This window comes from Engraulis encrasicolus, chromosome 3, assembly GCF_034702125.1.
Source record: "Engraulis encrasicolus isolate BLACKSEA-1 chromosome 3, IST_EnEncr_1.0, whole genome shotgun sequence".
Lineage (NCBI taxonomy): Eukaryota > Metazoa > Chordata > Actinopteri > Clupeiformes > Engraulidae > Engraulis > Engraulis encrasicolus.
The window spans coordinates 49,983,958-50,001,457 of record NC_085859.1 but is presented as its reverse complement, the minus strand read 5'-3'; the positions used below and the strand labels follow the sequence as shown (position 1 = coordinate 50,001,457).

At 42.6% G+C, this 17,500-nt stretch overlaps 1 protein-coding gene across 1 annotated transcript in view; it reads right to left on the bottom strand.

Moving 5' to 3' along the window:
- The window catches only part of LOC134446306 (metal transporter CNNM4), a 53,859-nt gene that overhangs the window by 7,110 nt on the left and 29,249 nt on the right, over window positions 1–17,500 (bottom strand). Inside the window, exon 5 of the mRNA XM_063195654.1 lies at window positions 5,883–5,964. Coding sequence (XP_063051724.1) covers window positions 5,883–5,964 — 82 coding nt within the window. The remainder of the gene's footprint in view (window positions 1–5,882; window positions 5,965–17,500) is intronic.

Sequence of the window (17,500 nt, the reverse complement as noted above, 5' to 3'; positions counted from 1 at the left end):
ATACATTTGTTATGATTACATTTCTCCACGTACCCCCTTGCACTGTGCTCGTGTAACCTTGTACCCCCTTCACATACCCCTGGTTGAGAACCACGGCTGTACAAGACTGGAGTCCCCATGCTACAGCTATTAAGTGTTGTATGGGAGCCTCCTTCCTATGATTGGTTAACAGCACTGTACTGCATAGCCCGCATAGTGTTACTGCCACCTCAGTGAAGAGCCCCTATCCAGCCAGATGACTGTCTCATGTCTAGCCGTCTACACTTGCACTACTACACCACACCCCTACTGATACACCGGAGGGTCTGGGTGCAGATTATGTTTTTGTTTTCAAGCCATTTTTCAGCTTGGAGCAGGCCGAATCATGTTTGTGCAATAAAAAAAAACACTAGAATATGCAAGGTGTGGCATCTTTCTTGAGAAGTATGTTTACAAGCACTAAAATGTCCTCGAGGTAATCTCTGCCCCCCAACGAGCAGCACTATAAACACTGAGTAGGAGGGAGACAAGATTTGAAGAGTTTAAAAAGCCATCTATCAAAGTCATCTAATGTGGTATTTTCTCAAGTCATACACAATTTCATTCAGTATGTGTATGTGTGCTTTGTAATGACTGTATTGTTTCAATTCAGTGGAGCTACTTTTCATGCTCCTCCTCAGTCATATACGCAAATACAGTTAGGGCCATAAATATTGGGACATCTGCATAATTTTCATATTTTTGGTGCTGTACACCATCCCAATAGATTTTAAATAAAACAAACAAGATGTACAATAAGAGCAAACTTTCAGCTTTAATATGGGGGTGTCTGCGTCCAAATCGGGTGAACTGTGAATGAATTACGACAATTTCTATCAGTGCCCCCCAATTTTTAAGGGACCAAAAGTAATTGGAAAGTCTAGCATTTATACATCAAACTTTCAATTTTTAATATGTGGTTGCAAAAACTTTCCAGTCAGTTACAGCCTGGATCTGCAATCCATAGACATCAATAGATACTGGGTTTTATCCCTGGGGGTGCTATGATGAGCTCTCTATTGCAACAGTCTTCAGTTCCTGCTTATTCTTAGGGTATTTTCCCTCCAATTTTGCCTCCAGCAAGTGAAATGCTTGCTCAATCGTACTCAGGTGAGGTGATTGACTGGGCCATTGGATAGTATTCCACTTTTTTGGGGTAGAAATGGCTTAGTGGCTTTCACATGAAGCTTTGGGTCATTGTCCATCTGCACTGTGAAGCATTGTCCAATGAGTTCAGAACCATTAGGTTTGTCATGATAATATAGCCTGAAAATCTTCAGAATTCATCCTGCGGCTTTTGTCAGTAGTCATTATCATTAATAAATACAAGGGGGAAATCGTATTGACAGATATGCATGCCCAAACCATGACATTGCCCCCACCATGATTCACTGATTGGGTGGTATGCTTTGAATCATGAGCAGTTCCTTTCCTTCTCTGAAGTAGTTTCTTACCATTACTCTTGTAAAAGTTGATATTTGTCTCCTCTGTCCATAGGATGTAGTTCAAGACCTATAAAGTATTTTTTAGACATTGTTTGGCAAAGCCGAATCTAGTATTGCTATTTCTGATGCAAACAATTGTTTACATCTTTAAGTGTACCCTCTGTATTTCCTATGGTGAAGTGTTCCTGAATATTCTTGATCATAGTCTTGATTGCTGCCTTGGACATCTATCCATCGTCCTCCTGGACACTGTTCTAAATCTGGCCAAGTGTTGGAAGATGGGTTTTTGTTCACCAGATACATAATGCTGTCTGCCATCCAGAGCATTTGTTTTCCATGTCTGCCAGGTAATTTGGTGTTGCTCTGGTATTGCTTTTTTCTTATATTCTGAACTCTTAAATTAATCACATTCAATGTTTCCCCATCTCTCAAATGGGTTTGCTTTGATTTTTTTTCAACCTTATGATGGCTTGCATCACTGATGGTGACGAGTGGAATTTGGATCTCATGGAGATTCCGTAGAAATATATGGAAATGCAAATGAAACACTTACAATGAACTCTAAGACCTTTTGTTGGCATCTTGGTGATGGTGTAGTAAAGGAATAACAAACACCTGACTGGAGAATAGCGGAGCAGCCTACTGTCAAATTACTTTTGATCCCTTGAAAAGTGGGCAACATACACAAAAAAAATGTTGCTATTTCATTCCTGTTTATGCGATATGGATTTTAACACCCTCACATTAACGCTGAGAGTCTACAGTTAATGCACAGCTTGTTTGTTTTATTTCAAATCCATTGTGGTTGGGTATAGGGTGGAAAAGGATGATAATTGAGTTGCAGTTTCAATGATGAAACAAGATCAAGCCATGCAGTTTACACATGCTTTTTAAGTGGCCAGTGTGATTACGACATGCTCTGTTCTTCAGTGAGAGCTGGCTGTGTTCTGAAAAGATAGGGGAAGTGGGCCACCTTCTGGCTGGTAGCGGTACTGTATTAAGGCCATCATCGAGAGGTGAACCCTACTGTGGGCCCCTTGAAGAACTCAAAGGCAATGTCTTCCCATGGCTATTGTCACAGAGATTCTTGTCTAGACCAATTAAGGTACATTAAATTGCAATCAAGCAATACTGCTTATATAATGTATGAATTTCCTTCCTTCCTCCAGTTAAGTATCTCTAACTTCACACAGCTGCTGTAGTTTCATCAAACCCTATAGCTATTCTCCGTCCGGATTGGACCATGGTATTTTGCACAAATTCTCATTGGCTGGCTGAAAACAGGGCTCCATTCGGGTGGCCAATGAAGTCAAAGCTGAGGTGGACTACTAGCGCTGCCGAAGCTGGCTGCCTCTACTGTTAAAGCTACCCGGCCTGCCCCCTACACCCCACTCTACCCATCCTAGACCCAACAGCGGACATCGCAGGTTCAGAAAGTAACAAGTCCTGCCTCATATTTGTTCCAGCCAAATGCACTGACACAGTTGATCATGATCCCTCCACACCTGAATTCCAACAAACATTCGATACGACCCCACACATTGTCGGTGAACTCTGCCACCACCACCTGTTGATAACGTTTTACGTCCATTTTGTCACAGCCATTCAATAAAAGTCAACAGGCTTCTATGCTATGTTGTGTTTGCTACATATCGAATTTGAAAGGTTGTTGAAACTGTGTGCGGCGATCTTTAGGCAGGTAGATGGGCTACTAAGTCAAGTCCCCTGCGTAGAGAACACAGGCAGGAAGTATAGATAGGTTTCCCGTTTACAAATATTCGAGAAGGGACAAGATGCTAAGCAGCCAACCACGTGAACGCATTTTATGAGTGACAGCCGTTTCCAAACAACCAGAGGTTGCAGAGGGACCCCTAGCTGCGCACACAGACAGGAATGTTTGTAAACGGGAAACCTATGGATACACTACATGGCAGAACTTCCTACTTTCTCAGCCCAGTTTGTCCTTCGCTCGCTTTCTGTTGCTTCTACCTACCCCACCTCTTAGGCCCCCCATCCCCATCCCCAATCCCCAGCAATGCTCATGGTTAGAACTTAGAACCCCAGAACATGCCGAATATTACCTGGCAACCAACAGAACAGAGTGCCCCTAGACAGAAAACGAGGACGAGGGGGCACCACTGAGACAGTGAGAGAAGGAGGGAAAAAGAGGGAGGGGAGAAGGGAGCACATCCATAAAACAGACAGAGGACATTATATGAGGAAGGACATATACAGAGAGAGAGAGAGAGAGAGAGAGAGAGAGAGAGAGAGAGAGAGAGAGAGAGAGAGAGAGAGAGAGAGAGAGAGAGAGAGAGAGACAGAGACAGAGACAGAGACAGAGAGACAGAGAGAGACAGAGAGAGAGAAAGAGAAAGAGAAAGAGAAAGAGAAAGAGAAAGAGTTAGAGAGAAACAGAGAGAAACAGAGAGAGAGAAAGAACATCATGAGGGACAGAGTAAGGAACACAACAGACGCTCCATGGAAACCAGACAGAAACAGCAAGTGACCAACAGACAGACACAGAATTACGACGTTGTACACAACAAGCATAGTGATGAACAGATACACAGACAGACACAGAATCCAACAGATCCAGAGGGTAGAGTAGAGTTAAGATGGAGTCAGCAGGAGAACAGGTCAGTTATGTCTATGTGTGTGTGTGTGTGTCACTGCCCACAGATCAGCTAAGGCGCTGTACAAGTCCAATGTAGTCTGGTTCGAATGACTGCACTTGCACAACAGCGTGCTCCTTCAAAAGGCTATCGCGATCTTTGGGCAGACTTGTGGGAACGATCATGCTATTAAATACAAAATGATCTGTTACAGATTCTCATTCATCCAGGTCATCTCAGTTAGAAGAGTTTAATTGTTGGCGACTGGACTTGTTTTTTTTTGTAGATCTAGAGACGTTTTGTCTGTTTAGTTCTTCTGACAGACTTCTTTAGTTGTTAATCTGATGTAGGAACCAGGCATTTCTCCTGAGAGAAATACACATACTGTACCTTCTGATTCCCACTAAAATGAAACCAGGTCGTTCACAAGAAATAATAATAGAGAAAAAAAAAACAATTCACTAGGTAACTGCTGGTGCATAGGCACACAGTACATCAGCAGTGTGTGCAGTGCTGGGTAATTTTGGTGAGTTAGGTGGGGATGGGGGAGTGGGGGACCATGGACATAATGCATTATGTCTTTGGTGGGGGAGAAGTGGAGGTCTGGGGGGGGGGAGAAGACTACTACAGTCTTTGTCATTTGGTACCTGAACCTGAAGGTGGTGGCTGGTCACCTGAGAGGGCAAGTGAACAAGCGACAGAGCGGTCGAGCGAGAGAAGAGAGGCAAAGACAGGAAAAAGAAGAGAAAAATGTGTACAGAGAGACAGACAGAGAGAGAAAGACAGAAACGGAAGAAAACAAACTAAGAGAGAGAACATTCAGAGACAGAAGCAGAGAAGCAAGGCAACAAAGCAACATTTGACAACAACAATCTCCGATGGACAGAGAGCATCCTTCATTGGCGTAAGGGAGAAAAAAAGAGGGTGAAAACAAAATAGAAAAGCAATAAATGGCTGTCTGAAAATGTTAAAGAAGGAAAAAAATCACAATGTCTTTCATTATAGGACATCTTAACTGCTCTGTTCCTTCACTGTGAGAATGCTCACTAATAAACTAGAGCAGGTTTCCCTTTCACAGATTCACACACGATGGAAAATAACTCGATGGAGTCATTATTAAATAAGTACATTTCCCCGTCTTAATCTTTGCTACACAACCCTTTGAGGATTAAATGTTTTTGTTTTTTGTTGTTGGTAAGTGACTTGGAGAGGAAAGCAGTTGAGTGGCCATATTATTCTTGAACCGCCAGGTGGCAGCAGTGAGACAGCTAGTGCAGAACTGTAGCGGTATGCTGCACTGCAGTGAGTAAACAGTAATGTCATAACAGAGTTTATATGTAACTAATATATTAACCCCTCTGAGATTCCTGTGGCTACAGTCATAACAAGGAGAGAGAGAGAGAGGGAGAGAGAGAGAGAGAGAGAGAGAGAGAGAGAGAGAGGTGGGGGTAGTGCACATAAGTGTCCCATGATGCATATTACACACATCATCAGTCCGGCCATTCCGTCTCACTGACCTGATGAGTCAGTGATGTGTTTTTTAACCCAAAACTGTCCTATCATTCCGTTCCACTGACTACCAAGTCCACGTGGTAGGAAGTAGCTCGCAGGACACTAGTGACGTTAGCCACCATATTACTCAGACGCTACTTTGGGAATTATGCTGTACTCACATTGAGGAAAAAAGGGTCACTATGAGGGAGGTCTGGCTAATGTTTGGCCTGCGCTGCACTGTACGGTTGCCAAAGTGATGCATGTTGCCGGGGGATACGCGTGTGTTCGCATCCAATATGGCCGACGGACTCACCCAAAGCCATGACGCCGTAGAAGGAGAAGGGCCCCGTCTCAAACTTCATGTTCTCGTTCCCTGCTTCCACCTCCACACGGCCCTGTAAGGACACACACGCACACGCACACGCACACACACACACATGCACAAAAACACAGGCATGGGTTACAGGTCAGCAAAATACACAGACACAGACACAGACACAGACACTCAAAGTATGTCAGAGGGTGTGTGTGTGTGTCTGTTTGTATGTCCTTCTGCGAGAGCCCAGTATGTTTGGAGTGATCCGCACAGCTTAGGGGAGAGGACAGAGCCCGTGCCCAGGAATGTGTGGGGGGGACAGGGCCAGCTCGCACTAGTTACTCCCCTATAACATCCATCCACACACAGACACAGACACAGCACCACCTTCCCATCCACACACAGACACAGCACCACCTTCCCATCCACAGCCCGGGCCCACTCACAACTATGTCTGGGCCCCGGACAAAACCATCTGAAAGCCACCCCTCTCCTTAATCAACACATAAAAGTGATGGGGACCAAATTCTGGGCCTCCCTTTCTCCCTGGGCCCGGGACAACTGAGCCCTTTGTGTCTCCCCAAATCGGCTTGCTTGCCCTCCGCACCACCGCCGTTTCATCCATAGCACAGTGGGAATGCCAAAGAGATCAAAGACAAGGGATGGGTAGAACAGAGACTTAGGGAGGGAAACGGAGAGATGGATGGGGAGAGAGAGAGAGAGAGAGAGAGAGAGAGAGAGAGAGAGAGAGAGAGAGAGAGAGAGAGAGAGAGAGAGAGAGAGAGAGAGAGAGAGAGAGAGATGACCTCCTAGCCAACTGATAATGGACTCCCCCTGTTGAATTGCCCTTTGTGTGTGCCAAGATGCTCGGCCGTGCCGTCATGCCATCAACAGGCTCCCAACAGCCAACTGCTGCAGCTATGTCTCCGGTCTCACACTCCCACCACTATCCTCCCGTGCCCGTGTGTGTGTAAATGTGAGTGTGTGAGTGTAAATGTGAGTGAGTGAGTGAAAGTCTGTGTGTGTGTGTGTGTGTGTGTGTGTGTGTGTGTGTGTGTGTGTGTGTGTGTGTGTGTGTGTGTGTGTGTGTGCGCGCGCGCGTGCGTGCGTGCGTGTGTGTGTGTGTGTGTGCGAGTGTGTGTGTGTAATGAAGATGAAGAGAGTGGGAGTAATTGTGAATTGAAGGACACTAGATAGCGCTTCTACCTAGCAGCTGTAGGGAAGGACTTGGCCATGGCATGTTTATATTGCCAGGCAGATGGGTGCTTGTGTGTGTGTGTGTGTGTGTGTGTGTGTGTGTGTGTGTGTGTGTGTGTGTGTGTGTGTGTGTGTGTGTGTGTGTGTGTGTGTGTGTGTGTGTGTGTGTGTGTGTGTGTGTGTGTGTTGCACACACATTTACAGTAATTCAGGAAGGGAAGGGGGGTCCTCCCAAGGACAAGCTAGAGTATCTGGGGGTGTTAGAGGCAGAGGATGAAACATAAATAGCTGGACTGGATATCTGAGGTCTTAGAGAACTAAACATACTGGACAGCACATCAGAGGAAGACTGGATTCATTCAGAAAGTGGAAGTCTGGCCATGGATTTTTTTCAGCCTGGGCTTTTGAACAGCGGTGATCTCACTATTTCACTAATCACCTACCGGTCTCAAAATTCTGCTACAAAGCGGATTCCAAAAAAGTTGGGACACTTTGTAATTTGTGAATAAAATCAAAATGCTGGCATTTTCAAAACATTCAATATGTTAACAAGGTAGAACATTATGCACTGACAACATATCAGTTGTTAAAGTCAAGCAGAATTATTGTTTTGAGGTAATTATGTGATCATTTAAAATTTCACCCTTGCAACAGATCCCAAAAAAGTTGGGACAGGGCCAATAAAATGCTTTTTATATTGGATAAGACTAAACACAACACAAGGGATGAGACTGAACAGTTAGATACTTTGACTGATGGCATAATTTTATTGAAAAATTAGATATTTTGATGTGCGAGACATGATTTCAGCAGCTCAACTGATAGGTGTGTTCTTCAACTTGTTTACCTTTTTGTTATGCTTAATATGTGGCATATCCTGACTGCAAGAAAACAATTTTGTGACCTGTTTACTCTAATGATGGATCACACTGTTGGAACATAGTAGAGATTGAAATTTGCCACCTTTATGGGGCAATATCTAAAAGCGGTGCTCCAAAATAATGCCTTGGTAGCTATGTTTGCTGTTTAAAGTCTGTATGTATCATTCAGCATTCATTTTAATTCTCTACATGAGTAAGAAGACCCTAACCAAGTCACCTCCGCACCCCCTTACCATCATATATGCTGTCTTTCAGACTGACCACTAAATCAAGCTGAAGTATTCATTTTCTATATAACCTGGAGGGTGCATGACTCCATAATTTTCAAAATGGATTAAATATTTACCATTCTGTAATCAGAAAACAGTTTCACATTTCTCCTAGGTCCATAGAATGAGCTTTTCCGCACACGACACTGTTTAATGTCTGCATCATGTGCATTAATCAAGTGTTGTGTTTATGGTAATTTTTTCGAGAGCTGTCATTGCTGGAGTGTCATAGTTTGCTTATTGACCACGAGTATGTCATGATCTCATAACTCGTGCAATGATTACACAGAACTCTATATTACGGAAGTAAGCCTTATATGCCTGCAATTTTGATAATTCAATCTTTCTGTGTAATAGATAAGTAATTAGTCCCTCAAAATCTTCGCCGCTGAATGACATAGCCTTTATGTGATGGTATTTTATTTGTGCATTCATGTTGGCAGTCAATATAGTTCCTTTTAAAATATTCTTCCTTGTGTAATTTTTAGAATTATCCAACTATTACAACATGTTTTGGCCCTGTCCCAACTTTTTTGAGATTTGTTGCATGGGCCAAATTTTAAATGATCACATAATTACCTCAAAACAATAATTCTGCTCAACTTTAACAACTGATATGTTGTCTGTACATAATGCTCTACCTTATTAACATATTAGCTGCTTTAAAAATGCCAGCATTTTGATTTTATTCACAAAATACAAAGTGTCCCAACTTTTTTGGAATCCGCTTGTATTTAGAATTAGCAGAGTCAATGCTTTGTTTAGAATGATGTGGGGAGACCGCTCTGACAATATGTTTGGACGTACCTCTCTGACAATATGTCTGCTATTGACAGCATCGCTCACAATTTTGCTGTTGCAAAATCCATTCAACTCCGTGAATTGTCTTCTCTCTTACAGTTGATTCAACTAAGTCCACAACACAACAGTCCGTATGTAAGCTTATGTTGTGTGCCACTAGCTACAAGGCTGACCGTGACCAGTGACCACCAAGCAACTTTCTTCAATATTCGCTGTACAGGAAGTCTTCTCAGGCTCCCTGCAGTGAAGAATGCCGGTTAGCCAACCGGTGAATACAGTATATCACGAAAGTGAATACACCCCTCACAGTTTTGCAGATGTTTGAGTATATCTTTTCATAGGAAAGCATTACAGAAATGTAACTTTGACACAATGATTAGTGACCTTTTAACAACATATTTAACCGCTTAAATTTCTTGTTCACTCAGAAAAAAACAAAATACAGCCATTAATGTTTGAACATGTACTCACAAAAGTGAGTACACCCCAGATTAAAATCCGGTAGAGAAGGGGCTATGTTGGCTCGAATCGTCTCGAAATGAAACAAAATGAAAAGGGATGACAAGGGAGGTCATCAGTGTGGGTTTCAACCTTTCTTTGCATTGAACTTTTACATTTTGAGTCTGCATCTGGCTTAAATAGATTGGTGTGAGATTTGAATGCAATCCTATGGAGAATATCATGATCTGCTTCAGTAGTCACAGTGCATGTTGACATGTATGTTTCTTTTAGGTGTATTTCAGATTGCCAATGTTGACAGCATTCATGCATCCCCAAACTATGTCAGTCCCACTACCATGCTTGGCTTATGAGAGGATGCACCTTTTTTGTACAACTCACTTGTTTACCACCACACATGCTTGACACCATCTAAAGCAAATTTGTTTATCTTGGTCTCAAGAGAGATGAACAGACCAAGGATATGGATCACTGGAACCATGTTGTGTGATCTGAAGAGACCAAGATAAACAAATTTGCTTTAGATGGTGTCAAGCATGTGTGGTGGTAAACAAGTGAGTTGTACAAAAAAGGTGTATCCTCTCATAAGCCAAGCATGGTAGTGGGACTGACATGGTTTGGGGATGCATGAATGCTGTCAACATTGGCAATCTGAATTACACCTAAAAGAAATATACATGTCAACATGCACTGTGACTACTGAAGCAGATCATGATATTCTCCATAGGATTGCATTCAAATCTCACACCAATCTATTTAAGCCAGAAGCAGACTCAAAATGTAAAAGTTCAATGCAAAGAAAGGTTGAAACGCACACTGATGACCTCCCTTGTCATCCCTTTTCATTTCGTTTCATTTCGAGACGATTCGAGCCAACATAGCCCCTTCTCTACCGGATTTTAATCAGGGGGGTACTCACTTTTGTGAGTACATGTTCAAACATTAATGGCTGTATTTTGTTTTTTTCTGAGTGAACAAGAAATTTAAGCGGTTAAATATGTTGTTAAAAGGTCACTAATCATTGTGTCAAAGTTACATTTCTGTAATGCTTTCCTATGAAAAGATATACTCAAAAATCTGCAAAACTGTGAGGGGTGTATTCACTTTCGTGATATACTGTAAGTATGTGTATGTGTAAGTGCCCACACGCTGCTCGCCTACTGAATGCAATGGTTATTAATACAGCAGGGTTTAGCATTCCCCGTGCTTTACTCATATCCTGGGTGCTTATGAATCTGGATTAACCACATATGATGGGCAGGTTAAGTAAAAAGGTGCCAAAGATTTGTAGTCTACTATAAAATAAGGCATGTCATTAAAGTAGTGTTTCTCACCGGGGGCGGTACAGCCCCCCAGGGGGCGTTGGGGAGCTCTAGGAGGGCGTTGAGAGGGGGCGTGCTTAGTTGCCATTGGGGGGCATTAGTCCATTTAATTTTTTAATAGTAAGGGGGCGTTATCATGCTTACGAACAGGTCAAGGGGGCGTTGGGAGGCTTAGGATGAGGTCTAGGGGGCATTTGTTCAAAAAAGGTTGAGAACCACTGCCTTAAAGCAACACTGTGCAATTTTGGGAATAAGCTCATTTTACATCTCTCCTTCAGTGAAATGATTTAGTTTGACCTTTCTTTCATTCTTTCAGCCATTCTCTTGGTCTGGTGATGCTACTTCTAGTGACAAGCTAAGCAAGCAATTATCACTGAATCTTACGAGTCCAACAAACTGCTTGCTGGACCCATAAGATTCAATGACATATACTGGCTTGGAGGTCAAATTTGCACTGCCAGACTCAGAGATCAGCGGGAAGTACAAGAGAAAGGTAAAACTCAACCATTTAACGCAAGGGGAGGTGTGAGCTTATTCCAGAAATGGCATAGTATCACTTTAAGAACCATTGCCAAATTAAAAAGGTGGGTACCGTAGATGCTGTGGAAAGCAACACCAAGTAAGTTTTTCTTAACTAAAACAAATTTTCCTAAATCATGTTCGAGCTGAATCAATCCTTTGCTATAGAGTTCATGTATCACTTCTGTGTACATCATTGAGTCACATTATGTAATACTGTAGGGAATGAACAACAACTCCGCCGTACCATAGTGAAGCTCCCACTTATTTATTATTTTCTTCTATACTGTGTTGTATATACCAAACTGAACTGTCTGCACTGTCAATCTACTGAGCTTTACTGCACTGACAAATGAAGGTACAGTCTCATTGTGAATATGTACTGTATAGTGTAAATTGCACATGTGACTAGTGACAGCAAAAGGTATTCTATTCTATTCCATTCCATTATCACCATTCCATTGCCACCTGTGTGAAATGTGACACTAGAGGACAGGCCATGTGCAGAGGGCCACACAGTCAGTTTAGAGCAGACCAGCCCTACCCAGCACAGAGAGCAAACAGCACACACTCTCGCTCACCTGGGAGAAAGGCAAAGGCCTGGAAAAAAGGAAAAAGGATTAAAAACGAGTAGGTGTGAAAATATATTGGGCTTGTTTGAAGAGTGAAAGGGAGTGTTAAAATAACAAATGGGCCTAATGGAAAAGAGAGAAGAGGGGAGGAAAAGGACAGGTGTGGTGTGGTGTGGAGGGAGGAGGAGGCAAGAGGAGTGTGTGATCTCTGGACCCAGATCAACCTGTTCTTCCAGACTCTCAAAAGACTGACTGGGGCGGGCCACAGGCACGGGAGCTGAGCCCACATCATAGCTAGCCACGGCCACTCGCACCAATGGTGCATGGAATGGACAGGCTGCAATCCTACCATAATCTCTCAAAAGAAGAGATAAACGAAATACAAGCTTAAGAATAACATCATTGGAATACATAAGGCATTATATTAAATCATCTTTTATAAAATAAATAGGACAAGCATTCAACAGAGCTCTTAAGCCTTGAATTCACAATGATGGACAAAATGGTTATTCCTGAAGCACTTGCTTTAAATGTCCGTAAGCATTTTATGGGTAGTGCCATGCACACTGCAAAGGCACCATACTGTTACGTTGGGGACCCAGCACGAGGTCATTTCCCAGCCCTACCCCATCTCTCTCCCCCAGACACTTCCTCTCCACATCTTTAGTCATCCTATCATAATAAAGCCCCAAAAGCCCCAAGATACTTACAAAATGGCAATGATAATGATGTAATGGTGGCCTTATGCCTCAAAACCTGACAATAAACGGTTTACCCATGATGCAACACTTAACAAGTATCTCTTACAGTAGGCCAAGTACCTGCGCTACGTACCTCCTGGCTGTGGTCAAGGTGTTCACATGTTTACTATGTATTAGGTGTGAAATGCATTGCTACATCCCTTACATGGTAAACCACATTGGTCAGAAAATATTTCGGAGTTCGGATGGAGCCCCTGTCTGTGTTAAATGGATTTGGCTTTAATCATATTACCCTTTAGGCCTTTTTCTTTTATCTCTGTTTACACATAAACACGGCATGATGTGGATTAAAAAACAAAACAAACAAAAACCAGGCGCAGCTGTGACAGGTGCGTTTTTAGAAATCAAATATTTTTAAAGTCCATTTTAGGGAGCTAAAAGAGGGTTCAAATGGATGTGATTACAAAAAAATATCAGCATACATGTTAGCAGGCTCTAAGATGCATTTCCGTCCATAGAGTTTTAAGGCAGCAATGTGTCTCTTGGCATTGGCTTAAAGTGATACTGTCCCATTTTTGGAAATAAGCTTATTCTACACCTCTCCTTGAGTAAAATGGTTGAGTTTTAGATTTCTACTCTACTTTCAACTGTTCTCTAAGTATGGCAGTGCACATTTTACCTCTATGCTAGCATTTAACATTGAGTCCTATGGTCTCATAGGACTCAATGTTAACTGCTAGCTTAGAGGTAAAATTTGCACCGTCATACTCAGAGAACCGCAGGAAGTACAGGAAAAAGGGAAAGCTGAACCATTTAACTCAAGGGGAGGTGTAAAATGAGCTTATTTCCAAAAATGGGATAGTATCACTTTAAGGACAGAGTTGACCAAGTTTAAAAAGAGGTCCTGTCTTATTTAAGAGGTGTAGACACCGTTGCCCTCTGCCCAGTGCTAAATGTTAACATGTCAAATGACAACAAGTCATTCTTTTCACCTGACTGTATTGCCTGTTTGTTTTGCAGCTAATGTGGTGTGGCTCGGGGCTAAAGGTTCATGCGGGTCTGTCAATCATAAACAGATACTAGACAATGTGCTTGGGGAGGGATTTGCCTCACCTTATATGAAAGTACATGTCATATGTTCCTCCTGGTCATATATAGAGTTAAGATTTTTTCTTTGAAAGGGTAACCGTTTGACTCTACTTATACCCCATGTCAAATACACTTCCTGGTAAATACGGCAAGATAGTGACTTTTTCACTTGTGACTTTTTCTCAACTGATATCGTTATGGTTTCAATGTGTTTTTCACTGCCAGTGCCATGTAAAACTATGAATGACCAAAATCAACATGCATAAATCACGTTTGGTTTGCACTTTGGCATGTACACACACAGACACACACCCATGCAAACACACACACACACACACACACACACACACACACACACACACACACACACACACACACACACACACACACACACACACACACACACACACACACACACACACACACACACACACACACACACACACACACACACACACACACACACACACACCAGGATCCCATCACCAACATGTCATTTATAACCCAAGGCCACTCCTGTCCTGAACCTTTCCAATGTAGAGACTGCCCATGAAAAGATGCCTCTGCAAAACTCCTAACCCCACAGTGCTCCAGGGACTGACTATTTATTACCCTCCACCTGAACAACTACAGTTTCAATAAACACATCAGCTCAGTATAATGTATTGTAATGTAATGAAAAAGAGAGATTTAAGGAGAAGAAGGAATGGACTACTAGAGCCAACTCCATGCTGGATAATAGTCCCAATACCAGTCTGTGATTTCTTTTGGCCAAGGGAAAGTGAGGTGAAAGACACCACTGGAAAACTCCCAATGATATTGTGACAGCACTCCACAGTACACAGAACAAAATGCAGCCGAAAGATGCTCCTTGCAAGAAGAGCAAGACAAGAGACAGATGAAAAACCAACCAGTCTGTAACAGTTTGTATATTATTTGCGTAACGTGCTTACTTTTCTGTTCATAATGTTTAAGCTGTGCATCATATGAACATGTGTCTGCAGTAAATATTAGGTAATGACTTTGTGTACCTACCTTGTCAGTGAATGTAAGTGTGCGGGTATGTAAGTATGTGTAAATGTGTAGTGTGTGTATATGGTGACATTACAGGATGTCCAGTGTGTACTGTATATGTAGATGAACATTTCTGCAATGCGAGTTGTAAATTGAGCATGCTGCTGGACTTCATCTTCCTCAAGATTAATAAAGCATGTCTACTCTACTGCTCTAATGTACATGAGTAGTAAGCAAGAGAGATACATTGCAGAGATGTGGACTTGTGACTTGTGACTTGGACTGACTTGAGTCACTTGAGACTCGACTTGACAATATTAGGAATGAGTTGTGACTTGACTCGACTTGCACGCTATTGACTCGAGACTTGACATGACTTGACAGTTTTAGCTTGCAATGACTTGCAATAGCATTTGTGTGTGAAAAAAATGCATGGAAGAAAGACTAACTAAACAATTTACCCTTAAACAGTACCAGTAGGCCTACTATTTTTGTTTAGAACCCCTTACAAAAATCATCCATGGTTTTACTGTAGTAACCATGGTTTTACTGTAGTAACCATGGTCTCTCTAAGTACTCTGAACCATCCATAGCATCACTATGGCTTATCCATGTTTTTTTGGTAACGATGAAAACCGTGGTTCCTGACAAACCATCATGGCTGATCATGGTTATTCATGGTTTTCATGTTTTTTTCAGCATGGTTTGTGTCAATGGTTTGACCATAGTCCCAAACCATGCTCAAAAAAACATGGTTAATTGTGGGTTGCATGGTCACCCAAAAAAACATGAAAACTTGTTTGCAGCCGTGGTGGTTAGGGAGTTGGACTGAAGATCACAGAGTTGCAGATTTGAATCCAACCCTTAGGCCCACCTCTCCCTACACCTCCATCCATGACTGAAGTGCCCTTGAGCAAGGCACCAAACCGCACATTGCTCCAAGGACTGCCACCAATATGTGCGTTGGATAAAAGAAGCGGCAACTAAGTGTAATTTAATTAGCCTAGAAATCTAGACGCCCCTAGCGAAACCGTGGTAAAACCATGGTTAGTTTTCAGAGTAAAACCATGGTTAATTTTATTGCTAAACCTAGTCAAACCAAAAGTCATGCCGAACCATGCTTAAAAAAAAAAACATGAAATCATGGTATACCATGGTCGATTTTCGTAAGGGACATGACTGGCGAAGGGGGACATGCAAGGCAGTGTGGAGAGGTAATGAATTTATGACCAAAAGTAATTGTCAATATTGCACATAGAATACAAGGTGACTTGGTGACAAGGTGACTTGTTAAAAAAGCATAGTGGTGGCGCACACAGCACCGCAGGGAAAGAGTGACAAGACACCTTCCTCAGTCACGTAAGAGGATGAGAAGATCTGATGACTCAACCTGCCATCGTCCGTCTGCTCCAGAGCTCTGCTTGTGCGTTAGCACTCCCGTCATGGCTAATAAGCGCCCCTGACTGCTTGTGTTTGTGTGTGTTTGTTTGTTTTAGTCTTAGAGCATTGTTTGGGCGACAGCGTGTTTCCTGGGACCAGGCCAGGAGAGGACATGGCATGTAGGCTCTAGTTCACAGGATTTGGGAGGACTGGTTGATGTGTCATAACCTGACTCTGGCCAGAAGAATGGGTTCGGCCCTGCTCCATGAAGATTCATCTGGAGCTATGCCAAAGGTGTAGGTCTGAGAAGACACGTTTTTGTTTTGTTCGTTTGTTTTTGAAAAACCTGCTTGCACGTACTTAGAGAAACACTTGGCTGACACCTTTAATGAGGTGCTACTTTAACTACTCATCAATACAAAAAATCCATTTGAAATGACAGAATCAATGTCAACGAGTGGGTCCATTAGAGCGGCCATTGCTGTCTGAAACAACTGTGGGGCTTCACTTATCTTTCCCTTCTCCACTGCGTTTAAATTTTGACTAGGTCACATTTCTGAACATCCTGCGACCCTGATTGGTTCTACTGCGTTTTGGTTTGGGAGCAGGGTGAATCTGAAGGTCCTCCAGACCCTTATCTGAGCTCATGAAGCTGAGTGGAAATAAACGAGGGTCTGATGAGAGTCAGTATGTGTATACATACACATACGAAAAATAAAGTCATTCAACTTTCAATATTGTTGATGGTATGCACTGCATGTGTGTCTTTCACTATTTACATGAGATGTCTATTGTCCTAAACGGATCATTATGTAAGATTTGTCAATTTCGTTATCAGCATTTTTACACAACGTGGAAGGCATCACATGCAAAAGGTCCCTTTGGAATCCTATGGGCACGACCTTCACTCACCAGGCCAGTAAGGAGGGAGTTTAGTGACTCATTTCCATGTCATCATGTCCAGTCAGACGTGTTTGTTGTCTTTGACATCATTATTGAAACACACGTGTTGCTTGAGGAAAGTAGCAAGAGTTCATCACATGTTCAGCCACTGGTCAGTGTGACGGTTAACATCTCGACGGAAAAAATGGTGTAGCATAGTGTAGTCTACAGTGCACACAACTTATTTTCCCTGTCCATGGTGTGTGTGTGTGTGTGTGTGTGTGTGTGTGTGTGTGTGTGTGTGTGTCTGTGTCTGTGTCTGTGTCTGTGTGTGTGTGCGTGTGTGTGTGTGTGTGTCCTCAGTCTCTCAGGAACTGGTGCACTTGTCATGGCAACCCCTCACTACTGGTTCAGCTCTTACAGTAAGCTCTCAACCAGTTTTGAAGGTCAAGTTCAAGGTCAACTCATTAATATACAGTTTGTCTTGTTTGTTTAACTGGTTTGTTTACTCCAGAGCCTATGTTTTAAC